The sequence below is a fragment of the Babylonia areolata genome, chromosome 12 (genome assembly GCF_041734735.1).
Source record: "Babylonia areolata isolate BAREFJ2019XMU chromosome 12, ASM4173473v1, whole genome shotgun sequence".
NCBI lineage: Eukaryota > Metazoa > Mollusca > Gastropoda > Neogastropoda > Buccinidae > Babylonia > Babylonia areolata.
The window spans coordinates 39,552,878-39,567,877 of NC_134887.1; the positions used below are offsets into that span (position 1 = coordinate 39,552,878).

Consider the following 15,000-nt stretch of genomic DNA (forward strand, 5'->3'; position numbering starts at 1 on the left):
CCACATCAATGAAAAACATCTCACTACATCCCAACACTTCCCTCATGGAACGCATCCCGTTTCCTGTCTCCATGCTGTTTCTCTCCACCCTTTCTTTCCCAAAAACACTGCTTCAAAACCTATACTGTAATTTTTTCTTCTCTCTCTTCTAATTGCTTTTATCCACAACAACTTCTCTTTAAATCCACACCCAGTAACAGCAGTGCAAAGGCATACGAGGGGTCCAGCCCCACTGCCTGTTGGCAATTAAACTTTTACGTTCCCTCCCTCAATCAACACTTATATATGCATGTTATGATATCAGAAGTGATTGGATATCTTGATCATTCACGACAACATTTTTGCAAAGCAACTCAACACCGTATCTATCATTCATTTGTGAAGGTTCTTGACAATTCAAGTGCGAAAGTGTTATGCACAACACAAAACCAGACAGTACTACATCCGATGACTACGCGTCCGACACATCAAGGTCAGTGAGGGTGAATAAATCATTGCTAGCATTCGATGAACACGCTCAATTTCTCGCGTCTCCTAGCAGAGCGTTACCTGAGGGTTGCTCTCCTCGCCATGAGATTCCAGCCATTTTAATCAGTAAATTAACACTAGCTTCTTTTATGCATGTTTATTTATAAGTATTTGATTTTCTTCATGGTTCAAACTAAGATTATTAAAGTGTGTGTTGATTGCTTGTGCAGTGTGGTGTGTTGGCATGTGCACAAGCGTGTGTCTTTCATCTTGTGTGGGTGGTGTGGGTTTGTGGTTGTAATGGGTGATGATTTTGTGATGTGTTGAGTTAAATACGTCTTGCATTTTTCATTGTAACCAAGGGCTTTTGCTATCACTTAGACTGTACCAAAGCCGTTAAAGCACAATTTATTTCAGTCACGCACAGGTAAGCAGACCCGCACAGCAGGCAGACAGACAGAGCACACGCCTGCACGAGTCAGACAGACCCCGGCAGCACGGCGGACTTTAACGTGGAGAACGCACACATCTGTGCACTGATTGGGCTGTGCCCCACATCCCCAGTGGTCAGTGAAGTGCATAATTGTGTTTTTGTGGAACTCAGTTTGATTCTGCCCCAGTGTGAAGGTGTGAGTTTGTCTCTGCTGTGTGTTGTATTCTGAATGTGTTGTTTTGTGTGAAGTTGACAGTAATGGGTATGGTAGGATTGAGAAGTTTAATGGTTTAGTAGACTGATGCTTGTGGTGAATCAGGGTCGACCAGTCATACGCCCACATCGTAAAACGGGAGGCAGCCTATCCCCCAAGGAAGTGGCAGGGGGAGGTATTTTGGAAGGTGTGTGTTTGTAGGCAGTGTGAAGAGTGGAGCTGTAGTAGGTAGGGAGTTGAACATGACATGCAACGTGAACTGTGGAGTCCATAGCCCCCATGGTAAGTGGGTCTATTTTAATTAATTGGAGTGTGTGTATTTTTGTGTTTTTCACGGGATCAGGGGCTGTAGTACGGGATGTCGAACCATGACCACACACTCTTGAATGATATTCATTCATATCCCCTTTGGGTTGTAATAGTTTTTTGATGTTTGATATTTATTATCTGTGTATGTGTTGTTGTATTGGAGTGTATGTGTGGCATGTGGCTGGGTAACGGCTTTGTGTGAGGGAGGGGCAGTAATCACGGGCTTCGAGTATTTGATTTGCTAGGGTTTAGAGGGTGTGGGTGGAGTAGGACGTTCAGTGGAGATAACCACAGTCTGTGAGATGCATGGCGCATGCCAAAGACCCAAGGCAGCAGGGGTTGTTTGAGTTCTTTGTTTTGTAGGAAAGGATAATAAAATGAGAGGTAAATAAGAAAAAGGGTGGGCGTGTAGTGTAGGTACGCATGTTGAACAGCCGATTTCCACAGTGAAACTGTTGGAGTGATACCAAATCACCCAATCTATGGGGTGTATGTTTAGTTTGTGTTTACTGGCACAGCCAGGATGCGTGGTGTGGAAGTTTCTTGGACTTAACGTCTATTCCTATTCGTGTTTTATACGGGTATGTTGATGTTGTGTAATTGTTGTTTGTGTATGTGAGGCGTATGTACTGGTTAGGAAGTAGTGTGTACAGAGATGTGTGTTCCGTGTTGATGGGGTTTCTTCCACTGTGGTATGCACACACTGTGAAACTGATACATGCCCCTTTTTTAATCCCCAGTAAGTAACTTCTGGTTATTTTGTTTTATTTATTTGTAGTTGTTGTTTGTGTTTTACGTTGGGTGTAGTAGTACGATGTTTAAAATGGACAGTCCATATCTTGACAGTGCAGGTGCCTAACCCCATGTCATGTGGTGGCTAGCTTTGTGTGGATGTGTGGTGTGGTTTGTGTTTGTTATTAAGCATCTTAGGATTTTCGTGGTGTGTGTGTGTATTGTGTGTGTGTGGCTGTACATACGTTTGCATTTGATTATGTGTGAACGCGGTGGGCTTTGTGATGGTTGACCTGGGAGTATGCACAATGTCTGTCTGTATGGCTTGCCATATTAATTTATTTTTGTTTTCTGAAGGTGTGAGTAGCATGTGTGGTGTGTGTGTCTGCGTGGATGTAGACGGGTGGAGGTAGGGCGGGGCTTCAACAGGAGCACGCCCACATCTGTGAACTGTTGGGCAGGTGCCCCATATCCCCCATGGTCAGTGGGGGTGGCTAGTTTTGTGTTTTTGAGAAATGTGTGTGTGTGTGTGTGTGGGTTGGGGGCAGTAGGGGGGGGGGGGGGGAGTGTATGTGTGTAGGGGTGAGGGTGTGGGTGGGGGGGAGGTTGTCCAGTGTGGAGTATGCACACATCTGTGAACTGATGGGCAGGTGTCCTATATCCCCTGTGGTCTATGGAGGTGGCTAGTTTTGTGTTTTTGAGAAATGTGTGTGTGTGTGTGTGTGGGTTGGGGGCAGTAGGGGGGGGGGAGTGTATGTGTGTAGGGGTGAGGGTGTGGGTGGGGGGGAGGTTGTCCAGTGTGGAGTATGCACACATCTGTGAACTGATGGGCAGGTGTCCTATATCCCCTGTGGTCTATGGAGGTGGCTAGTTTTGTGTTTTTGGGAAGTGTGTGTGTTTGTGTGTGTGTGTGTGTGTGGGTTGGGGGCAGTAGGGGGTGGGGGGTGGAGGTGGGGTGTGAGTGTATGTGTGTAGAGGTGAGGGTGTGGGTGGGGGGTGAGGTTGTCCAGTGTGGAGTACACCCACATCTGTGAACTGTTGGGCAGGTGCCCCTTATCCCTTGTAGTCAGTGGGGGTGGCAAGTTTTGTGTTTTTGGGAAGTGTGTGTGTGTGTGTGTGTGTGTGTGTGTGTGTGTGTAGGGGTGTGGGTGTGTGTGTGTGTGTAGGGGTGTGGGTGTGGGGCGGGGTTGTACAGCGTTGAGTACGCCCACATCTGTGAACTGATGGGCAGGTGCCCCATATCCCCCATGGAGGTGGTTAGTTTGTGATTTTGAGAAGTTGTGTCTGTAGGGAGGTGTGTGTGTGTGGTGAAGGGGTTGTAGGGGGTGGTGGTAGTGGGAGTGAGTGTGTGTGTAGGGGTGGGGGCGTGGGTGGGGGTGGGGGTTGGGGCTGTCGAACATAAAGTACACCCACATATCGTGAACTGATGTGCAGGTGCCCGCCCCATATAATCCCCATGGTCAGTGGAGATGGTTTGGGAAGTGTGTGTGTGTGTGTGTGTGTGTGTAGGGAGGGTGGTGGTTTGGGTGGGGGTGGTGGGGGGCTGTAGGGGGAGGTGGTGGGGTGGGAGTGTATGTGTATGTAGGGGTGGGGGGAATGGGGGAACGGTGTTGTTTCAACGTGGAGTGTGCCTACACCTGTGAACTGATTTGCAGATGCCCCATACCCCCCCCCCCCGTGGTCAGTGGAGGTGGCTGGCTTGTGTTTTTGAGAAGCGTGTGTGTGTCTGTGGGGGTGAGGGTGTGGGGAGCGGGGACTGTAGGGGTAGGTGGAGTTGAGGGGTGTGTGTGTGTGTGTGTGTGTGTGTGTGTGTGTGTGTGTGTATGTGTGTGTGTGTATGTGTGTGTGTGTGTGTGTGTATGTGTGTGTATGTGTGTGTGTGTGTGTGTGTGTGTGTGTGTGTGTGTGTGTATGTGTGTCTGTGTGTGTGTGTGTGTATGTGTGTGTATGTGTGTGTATGTGTGTGTCTGTGTGTCTGTGTGTAGGGGAGGAGTGGGGAGGTTGTAGGGGAGAGAGGTGTACGGTGTTGAAGTGGCAATCGGGAAAAAAAAAGTCATTAAAAACAGAGAAACCAAACAAACAAACAAACAACAACAAAAAACCAACTGAAAAGAGCAAAATAAGCGTGACCAAAAAATCTTGCAGGTCTTCAACTGCCAGGCCCCTGACACGGGCAACATGGAGGTGTTGGTTCGCTACGGTACGGAGGAACAGAAGAAGAAATGGCTGCTGCCGTTACTGGAGGGAAGGATTCACTCCTGCTTTGGCATGACAGAGCCTGCCGTAGGTTCTTCTGTTGTAGTTTTATTTTATTTTATTTTATTTTATTTATTTTGTTTGCTGCCCCATCGTCTGCACCGTTTCAGTGGCATTACTCCCCCGCCGCTCATTTAGATTCCCCCATACACGGCCACACCCAGGTTCGTCCGTCACAGTTCCAGCATCGGCAGTCCATAGGAAACCATCGATGTTAGGTCGCCAGGAGGCCACACACCAGAGGAGACCCTGCACTGCTGCTGAGTCACTGTGGTGGTGTTCAGTGGTGCCTGTTTCTGATTCAACGTACTTAGGACACCAGCTACTAAGCCCCCTACTAAGGACAATAATGGCTTAGTCTCGGAGCCAGACTGAGTGAGCGTCCCTCCCAGAGTGGAGACCGCCACCACGTCCCTCAAACAGCACCCCATGAATCTGCAGACACCGGAGCCATTGACAGGACCCCAAGCACAGAAGTGGAGGGATATTGAAACTGAGGTCACCATGAGAGCAGGGCATGAAAGGCCACAGACTTTGAGACTGTTTTGTTTATATTGATGATGATGAAGGAGGAGGAGGAGGATGATGACGATGTTGCTATGGAGGTCCATTTTGGTTTGGGACTGCGTGACAAGGCTGTACTCTACGCTTCCTGTCATAATGATATCCCGGCGTTAACCAGGCCCGAGAGATACAGACGCTTGCAGTTTTGGTCAGGTAATTTGAGCAACACACCCAAAGACGCATCCTTGAAGTGGATGACACTCGACTGTGTGGTCCCAGTCTCCCCATTTAAGCCCACAGCACACTCAGCTCTGGGTAGGAACCAGCCACGGGCCGAAAAACCCACCTCCGCTGGGATTCGAACACACGTCCTCCCAGCCGTCAGTCCGCGACGTTAACCACTTCGCCACAGCGGCTGGTCTGTTGTAGTTTTATTGTTAGTGTTTTTCTGTATCTGACGATGGTTAGGAAGGTGGCAGAATGGTTAAGACGCTCAGCTGCTAATACAGAGAGTCTGTGAGGGTGTGGGTTCGAATCCCGCTCTCGCCCATTCTTCCAAGTTTGACTGGAAAACGGAGCTGAGCGTCTAGTCTTTTGGATGAGACGATAAACTGAGGTCCCATGTATAGCATGCACTTGGCGCACTGAAAAAGAACCCATGGCAACGAGAGTCTTGTCCTCTGGCAAAATTCTGTAGAAAAATCCACTCTGATAGGTGCACAAATACATATGCATGCACACAAGGCCCTACTAGGCGCGTTGGGATACGCTGCTGGTCAGGCATCTGCCTAGCAGATGTGGTGTAGCGTATGTTGGTTTGTCTGAATGCTGTGATGCCTCCTCGAGAAACTGAAACTGAAACTTTATCTAAACAAGAAGAAACAAGAGAGTGGGCTGCCTGTGTACGCAGGTGGGAGGTAATATACTAAGGGAGGTTATTAGCGGTACCCTGTTTTGATTTCTCCGCATAAGTTGGGTAGTATTTTGCACAGAACAGGGATCAGACCCATGAAGGAATTTGCAATAGTAGGTCACAGTGTAGTGTGCTGAATGAAAATGTAATTTTTAAGGAAAAAAAAAAAATCTTTCTCCCGTATAATTTTTGGTTTTTGATGTTTGAGGTAATAGGATTGTCGTTTTTTTTCTTCATGTACTTTGTGTGTGTGTATGTGTGTAGTGTGTTTGGTGAGTGTGTGTGGTGTGTTTGGTGTGTGTGTGTGTGTGTGTGTGTGTGTGTGTGTGTGTGTATCTGTGTGCGTGTGAATCTTTGCTTGGAAAAACTGAACCAACTATAATTGTATTTGTTCTTGTTGTCCTTGTTTATTTTATTTTATTTTTTACACACTTTGTGAACTTAAGTTTTCAGTCCTTATTTTTAATTTGAAAAATGAAATGTTTGAATTTTCCTTTCCTGGAATGATCACGGGCATTAGATATGGAAACAGGCAGGAGGAATGTGTACTCATTCCATCTCCCACTCATACATTCACAGTCATTTAACTGGTTTTCTTTCCGTTCATTCTCTCAGTATCTGTGATATTTCAGTGGATACACATAATTGAAAAAAATTGAAAACATGCATGCACACACACATGTGCACACACAGATGCATGCACATCCACACACATACATGCACACACACATGCATGCACATACACACACATACATACACACACGTTTGATTCAAAGTCCAGTTGGTATTTACCTTTGACTGATCACGTTTTTGTTATCATTAGCATGCTTTTTAACTGTTGTGTAGATGTGTAACTCACTGTCGTAATTCATGTTATAATTCACTGTTAGTCACTACAGTCCTTTGTAGCTCTTCGTTTTCCACTACTCACTGTAGTCATCCCACCACCTCTTCTCATGTACCCCACGCCTCATCTCCTATGTGCACATACTTTTTTTCTTTCTTTTTTTTGTACTCCTCTAATATTACTAAACAGTGAAAAGATGTTAAACTAAACTAAACTAAACATACACACACACACACACACACACACACACACACACACACACACACACACACACACACATACACACACACACACACACACACACACACACACACACAACACACACACACACACACACACACATTTCTCTATTTCAGTTGCTATTTCTTCAAACACATATTTGAAAATGTTTTGAATTAACAGTGACATGCAGCTCTCTCTCCCTCTCTCTCTCTCTCTCTCTCTCCCTCTCTCTCTTGACGTCAAGTTTTCACAGCTATATTTCTCACACGCAGGTGGCCTCTTCAGATGCGACAAACATCCAGGCTTCGATTCGTCGGGAGGGAAATGAGTACGTCATTAATGGACGTAAATGGTGGACGTCAGGTTAGTGACAAATTTACGGATCGTACTTTCAGCTTTGATTCACAGTGCATATTTATGTTTTCATTTTCAGTCATGATCAGACGTCAGAGCGGTGTTCTTCTTCTTCATCTTCTGCGTTCGTGGGCTGCAACTCCCACGTTCACTTGCATGTACACGAGTGGGCTTTTACGTGCATGACCGTTTTAACCCCGCCATGTAGGCAGCCATACTCTGCTTTCGGGGGTGTGCATGCTTGGTATGTTCTTGTTTCCATAACCCACCGAACGCTGACATGAATTACAGGATCTTTAACGTGTGTATTTGATCTTCTGCTTGCATGTACACACGAAGGGGGTTCAGGCACTAGCAGGTCTGCACATATGTTGACCTGGGAGATCGTAAAAATATCCACCCTTTACCCACCAGGCGCCGTCACCGTGATTCGAACCCGGGACCCTCAGATTGACAGTCCAACGCTTTAACCACTCGGCTATTGCACCCGTCCCTTCAGGTAACAATCAGATGCTATGACTGTGGTATATAGTATACATATCCATCCACCCATCCACAGTCGGATGCTATGACTGCCCACAGGAGCGATGGATCCGGAATGCAAGCTGTGCGTATTCATGGGCAAAACGGACACCTCGGCCCCGCGCCACAAGCAGCAGACGATGATTCTGGTGCCCATGGACGCCCCGGGGGTGGAGGTTGTGCGTCCCCTGAGCGTGTTCGGCTTTATGGATGAGCCTGGTAAGTGTTGAAATGTTCCCCACATGGTCCTTGACTTCTTGTGAACCCTGTATACTGTTCCCCACATGGTATCTCAGCTTCTTTGTGAACCCTCTATACTCTTTCCCAGGTGGTCCTTGACTTTTTGTGAACCCTGTATACTGTTCCCTACAGGTGGTCCTTGACTTTTTGTGAACCCTGTATTCTGTTTCCCACATGGTCCTCAACTGTTTGTGAACCCTGTATACTGTCCCCCACGTGGTCTTCAACTGTTTGTGAACCCTGTATACTGTCCCGCACATGGTCTTCAACTGTTTGTGAACCCTGTATACTGTCCTGCACATGGTCTTCAACTTAATGTGAACCCTGTATACTGTTACCTGCAGGTGGTCATGGGGAGGTGACCTTCACCGACGTTCGTGTCCCTGTCTCCAACATCCTTCTTGGTGAAGGTCGTGGGTTCGAGATTGCTCAAGGCCGCCTGGGTCCTGGTCGCATTCACCACTGCATGCGTCTGATCGGGAATGCGGAGCGTGCTCTGGAGCTGATGCTTGAGAGGGTAAGCTTTTTTTTTTTTTTTTTTTTAATTTGTTTCTTGTTGTTTTGCCTGTTTTTGTTTGATTTTATTTTATTTGACATGGATACTTATATAGCACCTATCCTTGGTCAGAGACCAATCTCCAAGTGCTTTATAGACACGGAGTCATTTGCACAACAGGCTGCCTACCTGGGTAGAGCCGATTTGACAGCTGCCGTTGGGTGCTCATCATTCGTTTCTTGTGTCATTCAATCCGATTTCAGGCAGGCACAAATACACACTCAGAGGGACATGTAACATTTTACGTGTATGACCGTTTTGTTTATTTACCCAGCCATTTTGGCAGCCACACTCCATTTTCGGTGGTGTGTATGCTGGGTATGTTCTTGTTCCCATAACCCACCGAACGCTGATATGGATTACAGGATCTTTATCATGCATATTTGATCTTTTGTGTGCGTATATATATACATGAACGAGGTTCTGGGCACTAGCAGGTCTGCACACATGTTGACGTTGGAGATCAGAAAAATCTCCACCCTTTACCCACCAGGCGCCGTAACCGAGATTCGAACTCGGAACCCTCAGATTGAAAGTCCAATGCTTTAACCACTTGGCTGTTGCACCTATGTTTGTTTGGTTTGTATTTATTAAGTGTAGTTTGTGAAAGGATTTCCCTGTGGGGATGCCCAAAGGAGGAGGACCCTGTTCAGTTATTAATAGTAATCCCCAGCTTCTGGAAATTTGCATGTTAGAAATTAAAGAATAATGAGGCTTGGAGCTTAAAGGGTTAATAATGTACCTTTTATTTACATGTGTGCTCGCTGAATTGGTAGCATGAGCAGCATTGCCTTGAAATTGTGTCCCTTGCGTGTTAGATGTTTCCTCTTTTCTGTCGCTCTGTGTGTGCACAAAACTTCCTCTTTTCTGTCGCTGTCTGTGTGCACAAAACTTCCTCTTTTCTTTATTGCTCTCAGTGCACCTCATTTCTCTAGCTCCTTTTGTTTCTTTTTTTTCCTTCTTTTCTTTCTTTTTCGCCTTTTTTTTTCTCAAGAAAGTCATGAATATTATTTATGTCATTCTCTATACTGAATTACTGGGCTTCCTTGGTATATTGTATTCCTTCTCGCACCTAGGTTGTGAGAATTGCCTACTGCTGACAGGAGAGGTAGTATGCAGATGCAATGTTTTACTGCCAGTGACAGCAAATATGCTTGCCTGCATGTACAGTTTTGTATGTGCATGTGTATTGTGCATGTGCACCTACGCAGAGACACAAACATATACCACACACACACACACACACACACACACACACACAGACACACACACACACAAATATAAAGGGGGGAAAATCCATAAAGAAAACTGAACAGACATTATTCTTATATCTTTAAATGTTGTTTTTGTTTTTTGAATTCTTTTTTCAGTGGACGTTAGAATTAAGAGGCCGTCCATTCCTTAGTAAACAAGCGTTATGCAAGGTAGGACTTGACATGTGGTCCTCAGTAAAGAAAGAGTTAACTCACTCAGTACGGCCAGCCCTCTCTTCTCCTCTACGCAGACCCCTCGGATATCCAGTGGGTGTCTCAATGACCCAACCCTTTAGCTTCCGTCGTCAGAATTGTGGTATTCTTTGTCAACATTCACCCCTTCAGTCTAAGAGCCTTCCGCTTGTAATATTTTGATGGTGGTAATTGGGGTGAAACGCTGTTAACGTTGTCTCTTTCGCCATTCGTATGGAGAGAGTTAACCTTTTGACTCATTCTGCACCACAGCTACATACCTGCTACAACTTCCCCTGGACCAGCACTACATGAGACCATGGCAGTAAAAAGTAGGGTTGTTCAATAAAAGCAAAAACCGACAGAATTGTTGGTTTAATTGGTCAAACAAAGCTTCATTTTCATGCTTCCGGAAAATCAAATGGCTCATTTTAGAACGCAGTGACGGGCGCAATAGCCGAGTGGTTAAAGCGTTGGGCTGTCAGTCTGAGGGTCCCAGGTTCGAATCACGGTGACGGCGCCTGGTGGGTAAAGGGTGGAGATTTTTACGATCTCCCAGGTCAACATATGTGCAGACACTGCCAGTGCCTGAACCCCCTTCGTGTGTATATGCAAGCAGAAGATCAAATACGCACGTTAAAGATCCTGTAATCCATGTCAGCGTTCGGTGGGTTATGGAAACAAGAACATACCCAGCATGCACACCCCTGAAAACGGACTATGGTTGCCTACATGGCCGGGTAAAAACGGTCATACACGTAAAAGCCCACTCGTGTGCATACGAGTGAATGCAGAAGAAGAAGAAGAACGCAGTCTGTACCAAGCAAGAATAAACGAAACTAGAATAGTGTGATGGTAAGAGAATACTCATACCAGAGCCACAGAGGAAGTAACCACAGTACGAGTTAACATGTTCCTGGAATAGAATGAGTTAATATTTGTGTATGAGCCAACGTGAGAGTTGCAGCCCACAAATGAAGAAGAAGAAGAAGACCATCATTCCAGTTGCCGCTCTTTTCCAGACAGTGAGCCGTCAGGCATTCGGCAAGCCCCTGGCAGCCCAGGGCACCATTCAGGCTGACGTGGCCATGTCCCGCCTGGAGATCGAACAGGCCAGGTTGCTGGTCCTGAAAGCTGCTCACAAGATGGATCTCTATGGCAACAAGGTGAGAGGCTAAAGGAGCCTGGTTGTGTGTGTGTGTGTGTGTGTGTGTGTGTGTGCGCGTATCTTAGACATGCTGATACTTTTTTTCTTTTTAGGGGGGGGCTGTTCCGTCTCCTGCACATTTTCAGTAGCATTGCTCCTGTCCCACTCATTCAGTGTCCCCCCCACGCCCCCCCTGCAAACCCCCTCCCCCGAACCCCCCCCCCCCTCTCCCAACCCCCCAACTCCCACCCTACCCAGCCATCAAGTTTGTCTGTCGCAGTCTCAGCGCCAGATGGGCCTCAGCAGCTGAGTGGTTAAAGCGTTGGACTGTCAGTCTGAGGGTCATGGGTTCGAATCTTTGTAACAGTGCCAGGTGGGTGAAGGGTGGAGATTTTTCGAATCTCCCAGTCTTGCCAGTGCCTGAACTCCTTCCTGTGTATACGCACGCAGAAGATCAAATACGCATGTTAAAGATCCTGTAATCCATGTCAGCATTCGGTGGGTTATGGAAACAAGACCCAGCATGCACACTCACAAAAACGGAGTGTGGCTGCCTGTATGGTGGGGTAAATTAACAAACTGTCATTGTTAGAATTTGGATTGATGTTTATGTGATATGATTTTGAAAGACATTTCTTTTTTTTTTCATAATCTTCACCAGTGTTTCTTTTCTTTTTTCTTTTTTTAAAATAATCTTTACAGATGTGTCTTTGTTGTAATTCTGAAATATGTTTTCTTGGTATTATTTTGGCAGATGTTTCTTTGTAATAATCTTGACAGATGTTTCTTTACAATGATTTTGACAGCTGTTTCTTTGTAATAGTCTTGACAGCTGTTTCTTTGTAATAGTCTTGACAGCCTTTGTAATAGTCTTGACAGCTGTTTCTTTCTAGAATCTTCACATTTATTTCTTTGCCATAATAATCTTGGCAGATGTTTCTTTGTTATGATTTTTGACAGACATTTTTTGTAATAATATCGACAGACATTTCTTTGTTATAACCCTGATTAAAGTTTCATTGTTAAAATCTTGACAGAAGTTTCTGTGTTCTGTTGTGATCTTGACAGATATTTCTTTGTTAGAATCTTGACGGACGTTTCCATGTTATAGCCTTGATGGAGATTTCTTTGTCAAGATTAATTTTTTGACACGTTTTTTTTATGTGTTACACCAGGTGGCAGCCCCAGAAATTTCGATGATTAAAATCGTTACCCCCAACATGGCGCTGAGGGTAATCGATCGTGCCATACAGGTTTGTTAGCTGGCTACTCTGGTGGTTACCATGATTGTCATCATGCTCAATTTCTTTGGTCTTTTTGTTTTTTTGTTTATTGTTTTCACTATTATACATTTTGCCCAAGAAATCGTGCAGGCATATTTTTTTGTCCACTTTCCATTTGAGTATTCAGTTCATTGAATTTTGTTTCTGTTAGGGTGACATTATCGATTCGTCACTTATAAAGTCAGTACATACATTGATTTACCAGTATGCTTACTCTTGAAATTCTTTTTTCTTGTTTGTTTAGAGATATTGAAATGTCTTTTGTATAGTGTGTGTGTGTGTATGTGTGTGTGTGTGTGTGTGTGTGTGTGTGTGTATTTGGTAACATCATGCTCTTAATGACACACTGATGTCTTATGCAAGCAGTCTATCCTTTATTACTCAATCTGAATCTGCACTGGTGTGTAAAGTAACGTGATCACCGATAGCAAACTTGTATTATCATTGGTTCATGATAATTTTCTTTCTTTTCATTTTCAAAGTAGGGTGTGGATGTTTACAAGGTATTTTACCCAATGCTTTCTTTTTTTTTATTCAGAATTGGGGGTGAGGTGGGTGTGCGTTTATTAAATACTGGGAGTATGCAAGGTAGATTTAAGTGCATATTTTACTGCACTTGTTCAACCGAGAACTTGGATTCCATCTATTTATTAATAACCAATCTCTTTCAGGCGTTCGGAGGGGCAGGGCTGAGCAATGACTTTCCCCTGGCGGCCATGTTTGCCTCGGCACGCACGCTGCGCATCGCTGACGGGCCTGACGAGGTCCACATGCGTACTGTGGCTCGCATCGAGTACCTGCGTCATCACCGTAGCCATCGCCAGCAGGCAAAGTTGTGAACGTGTGGGGGCCGGTGTTTGCTTGTTCTGAAGAGCAGTTTTGGAGGCGTGGCACAATGACTGTGTAGAATGATGTTGGATGATTTTTTATTTATTTTTTGTTCATTTATTTAGAAAATTATAAATGGACATATCACAATTATAATAATGATAATGGATGCTTATAGAGTGCTTTACAGTAAATAATAAATGGACATATAATGATGATAATGATAATCATAACGGTTGCTTATAGAGCGCTTTACCCAGAAAACACATAACATTATTCATTACCCATTTCATGAATGATACATATCTCTGTCTATCTATCTTTCTGTCTGTCTGTGTTGGAATCTCCTGTCGGACCGACGGATCAGTAGGCAGGCAGGCTTATCTGTCGGTGTGTGTCCTCATATGGGAGAAGAGGCCAATTCTGGATGCGCAGCACTTCCCACAAGTGTTGCAAGGGAAAACGTCTCTAGAAGTTGAGCCCTGCTTCCTTTGCTCACGCTTCTCCTTAATGGCCAGCGTTCTCTTGTTTTCAAACGTCTTTATGCCACTAGAGCACAGCATCCTCCAGTGAGAGTGGTCAAGGGCATCAGTTTCCCAGGAAGCGATGTCTATGTCACAGGCTTTGAGGTTTGTCTTCAAGGTGTCCTTGAAGCGCTTGCAGGGTCTTCCAAGTTCGCAGTGGCCTTCCTTCAGCTGGCCATACAAAAGCATCTTTGGGTTCCTGCTGTCTGTCATGCTGACAACGTGTCCTGTCCAGCGTAGCTGGCACTGGATCAGCAGGCTTTCGATGCTGGGCAGGCCGCTCCTCTCTAGGACCTGGAGGTTGGAGACCCTGTCTTGCCACTTTATGCCGAGGATCTTTCGTAGGCATCTCTGGTGAAACTGCTCAAGTTGTTGAATGTGACGGAGATACGTCGTCCATGTTTCACAGCAGTACAACGGTGTATATATATATATATATATATATATATATATATATATATATATACACCAAAATCCACCTAGCAGACCACACTATAAGTACACAAAACACAATGCATACATACATATAAACATACATTCTTACATACATATTGCTCCCCCCTCCCCACTCTGTTTTTTACCCCGGCCATGTAGGCAGTCATATACTGTTTTCAGATGGGGTGGGGGTGAGGAAGGAGGGGATTGGGGGGTGGGGGGTTGTCATTTATTTTTTGAGTAGGCTTTTATTTCATATCTGTGTGTGTGTGTGTGTGTGTGTGTGTGTGTGTGTGTATACCCTGTCATTTTGGCAGCTGGACTAATTTTTTTTCCCCCAAGGTTGTGGAAAGAATTTAATAGATATCATGGATTGCCAGATTGGTGGGAAAAAAAAAATCGAATGTGGGTGGTGAATTCTGTAAATTGTACGATTGATTGCTGGAAAATGATTTGTTGAAAAGTATTTTCTTTATATTTGTGATGTTTGTGTGTGTGTGTGTGTTTTAGAATATTTTTTTTGTATTGCTATATTTTCTGATGATTTTTGTTCATCCGTGTGATGATGAGAATGACACTGTGTAATGAGCCTTACCCTTTATTATTGCAAGGAAAATTTGTTGAGAATTTTCTTCTCCCATCCGATTCTTCTTTGCTCACATGTGTGTTTTATTCACACAACATGAGTCTGTGTAATAGCCCTGTGTTTCGGTTGTGTGTGTGTGTGTGTGTGTGTTCGTTCTTTAGTTTAACATCTTTTCACTGTAA

At 45.0% G+C, this 15,000-nt stretch overlaps 1 protein-coding gene and 1 long non-coding RNA gene across 2 annotated transcripts in view; both read left to right on the forward strand.

Moving 5' to 3' along the window:
• Window positions 1–2,654, forward strand: part of LOC143287927 (uncharacterized) — a 7,832-nt gene extending 5,178 nt beyond the window's left edge. The window contains exons 4-5 of the long non-coding RNA XR_013056021.1: window positions 1,089–1,097; window positions 2,556–2,654. This is a non-coding gene — a long non-coding RNA (uncharacterized LOC143287927). The remainder of the gene's footprint in view (window positions 1–1,088; window positions 1,098–2,555) is intronic.
• A 296-nt stretch (window positions 2,655–2,950) lies between these two features.
• On the forward strand, window positions 2,951–13,286 carry LOC143288614 (acyl-CoA dehydrogenase family member 10-like). The gene is made up of 8 exons (XM_076597269.1): window positions 2,951–3,009; window positions 4,302–4,439; window positions 7,171–7,261; window positions 7,835–7,993; window positions 8,359–8,531; window positions 11,038–11,181; window positions 12,338–12,415; window positions 13,117–13,286. Exons 1-8 carry the CDS (start codon window positions 2,983–2,985, stop codon window positions 13,282–13,284), a joined length of 978 nt encoding a protein of 325 aa, XP_076453384.1. The 5' UTR covers window positions 2,951–2,982; the 3' UTR covers window positions 13,285–13,286.
• Window positions 13,287–15,000: the final 1,714 nt, after the last annotated feature.

Coding starts and splice junctions, on each gene's coding strand:
- LOC143288614 (XM_076597269.1), top strand. CDS start 2,983: ATGGGCAGGTGTCCTATATCCCCTGTG. Junction 7,994..8,358: donor CGGCTTTATGGATGAGCCTG/GTAAGTGTTGAA, acceptor TGTTACCTGCAG/GTGGTCATGGGGAGGTGACC. Junction 11,182..12,337: donor TGGATCTCTATGGCAACAAG/GTGAGAGGCTAA, acceptor GTGTTACACCAG/GTGGCAGCCCCAGAAATTTC.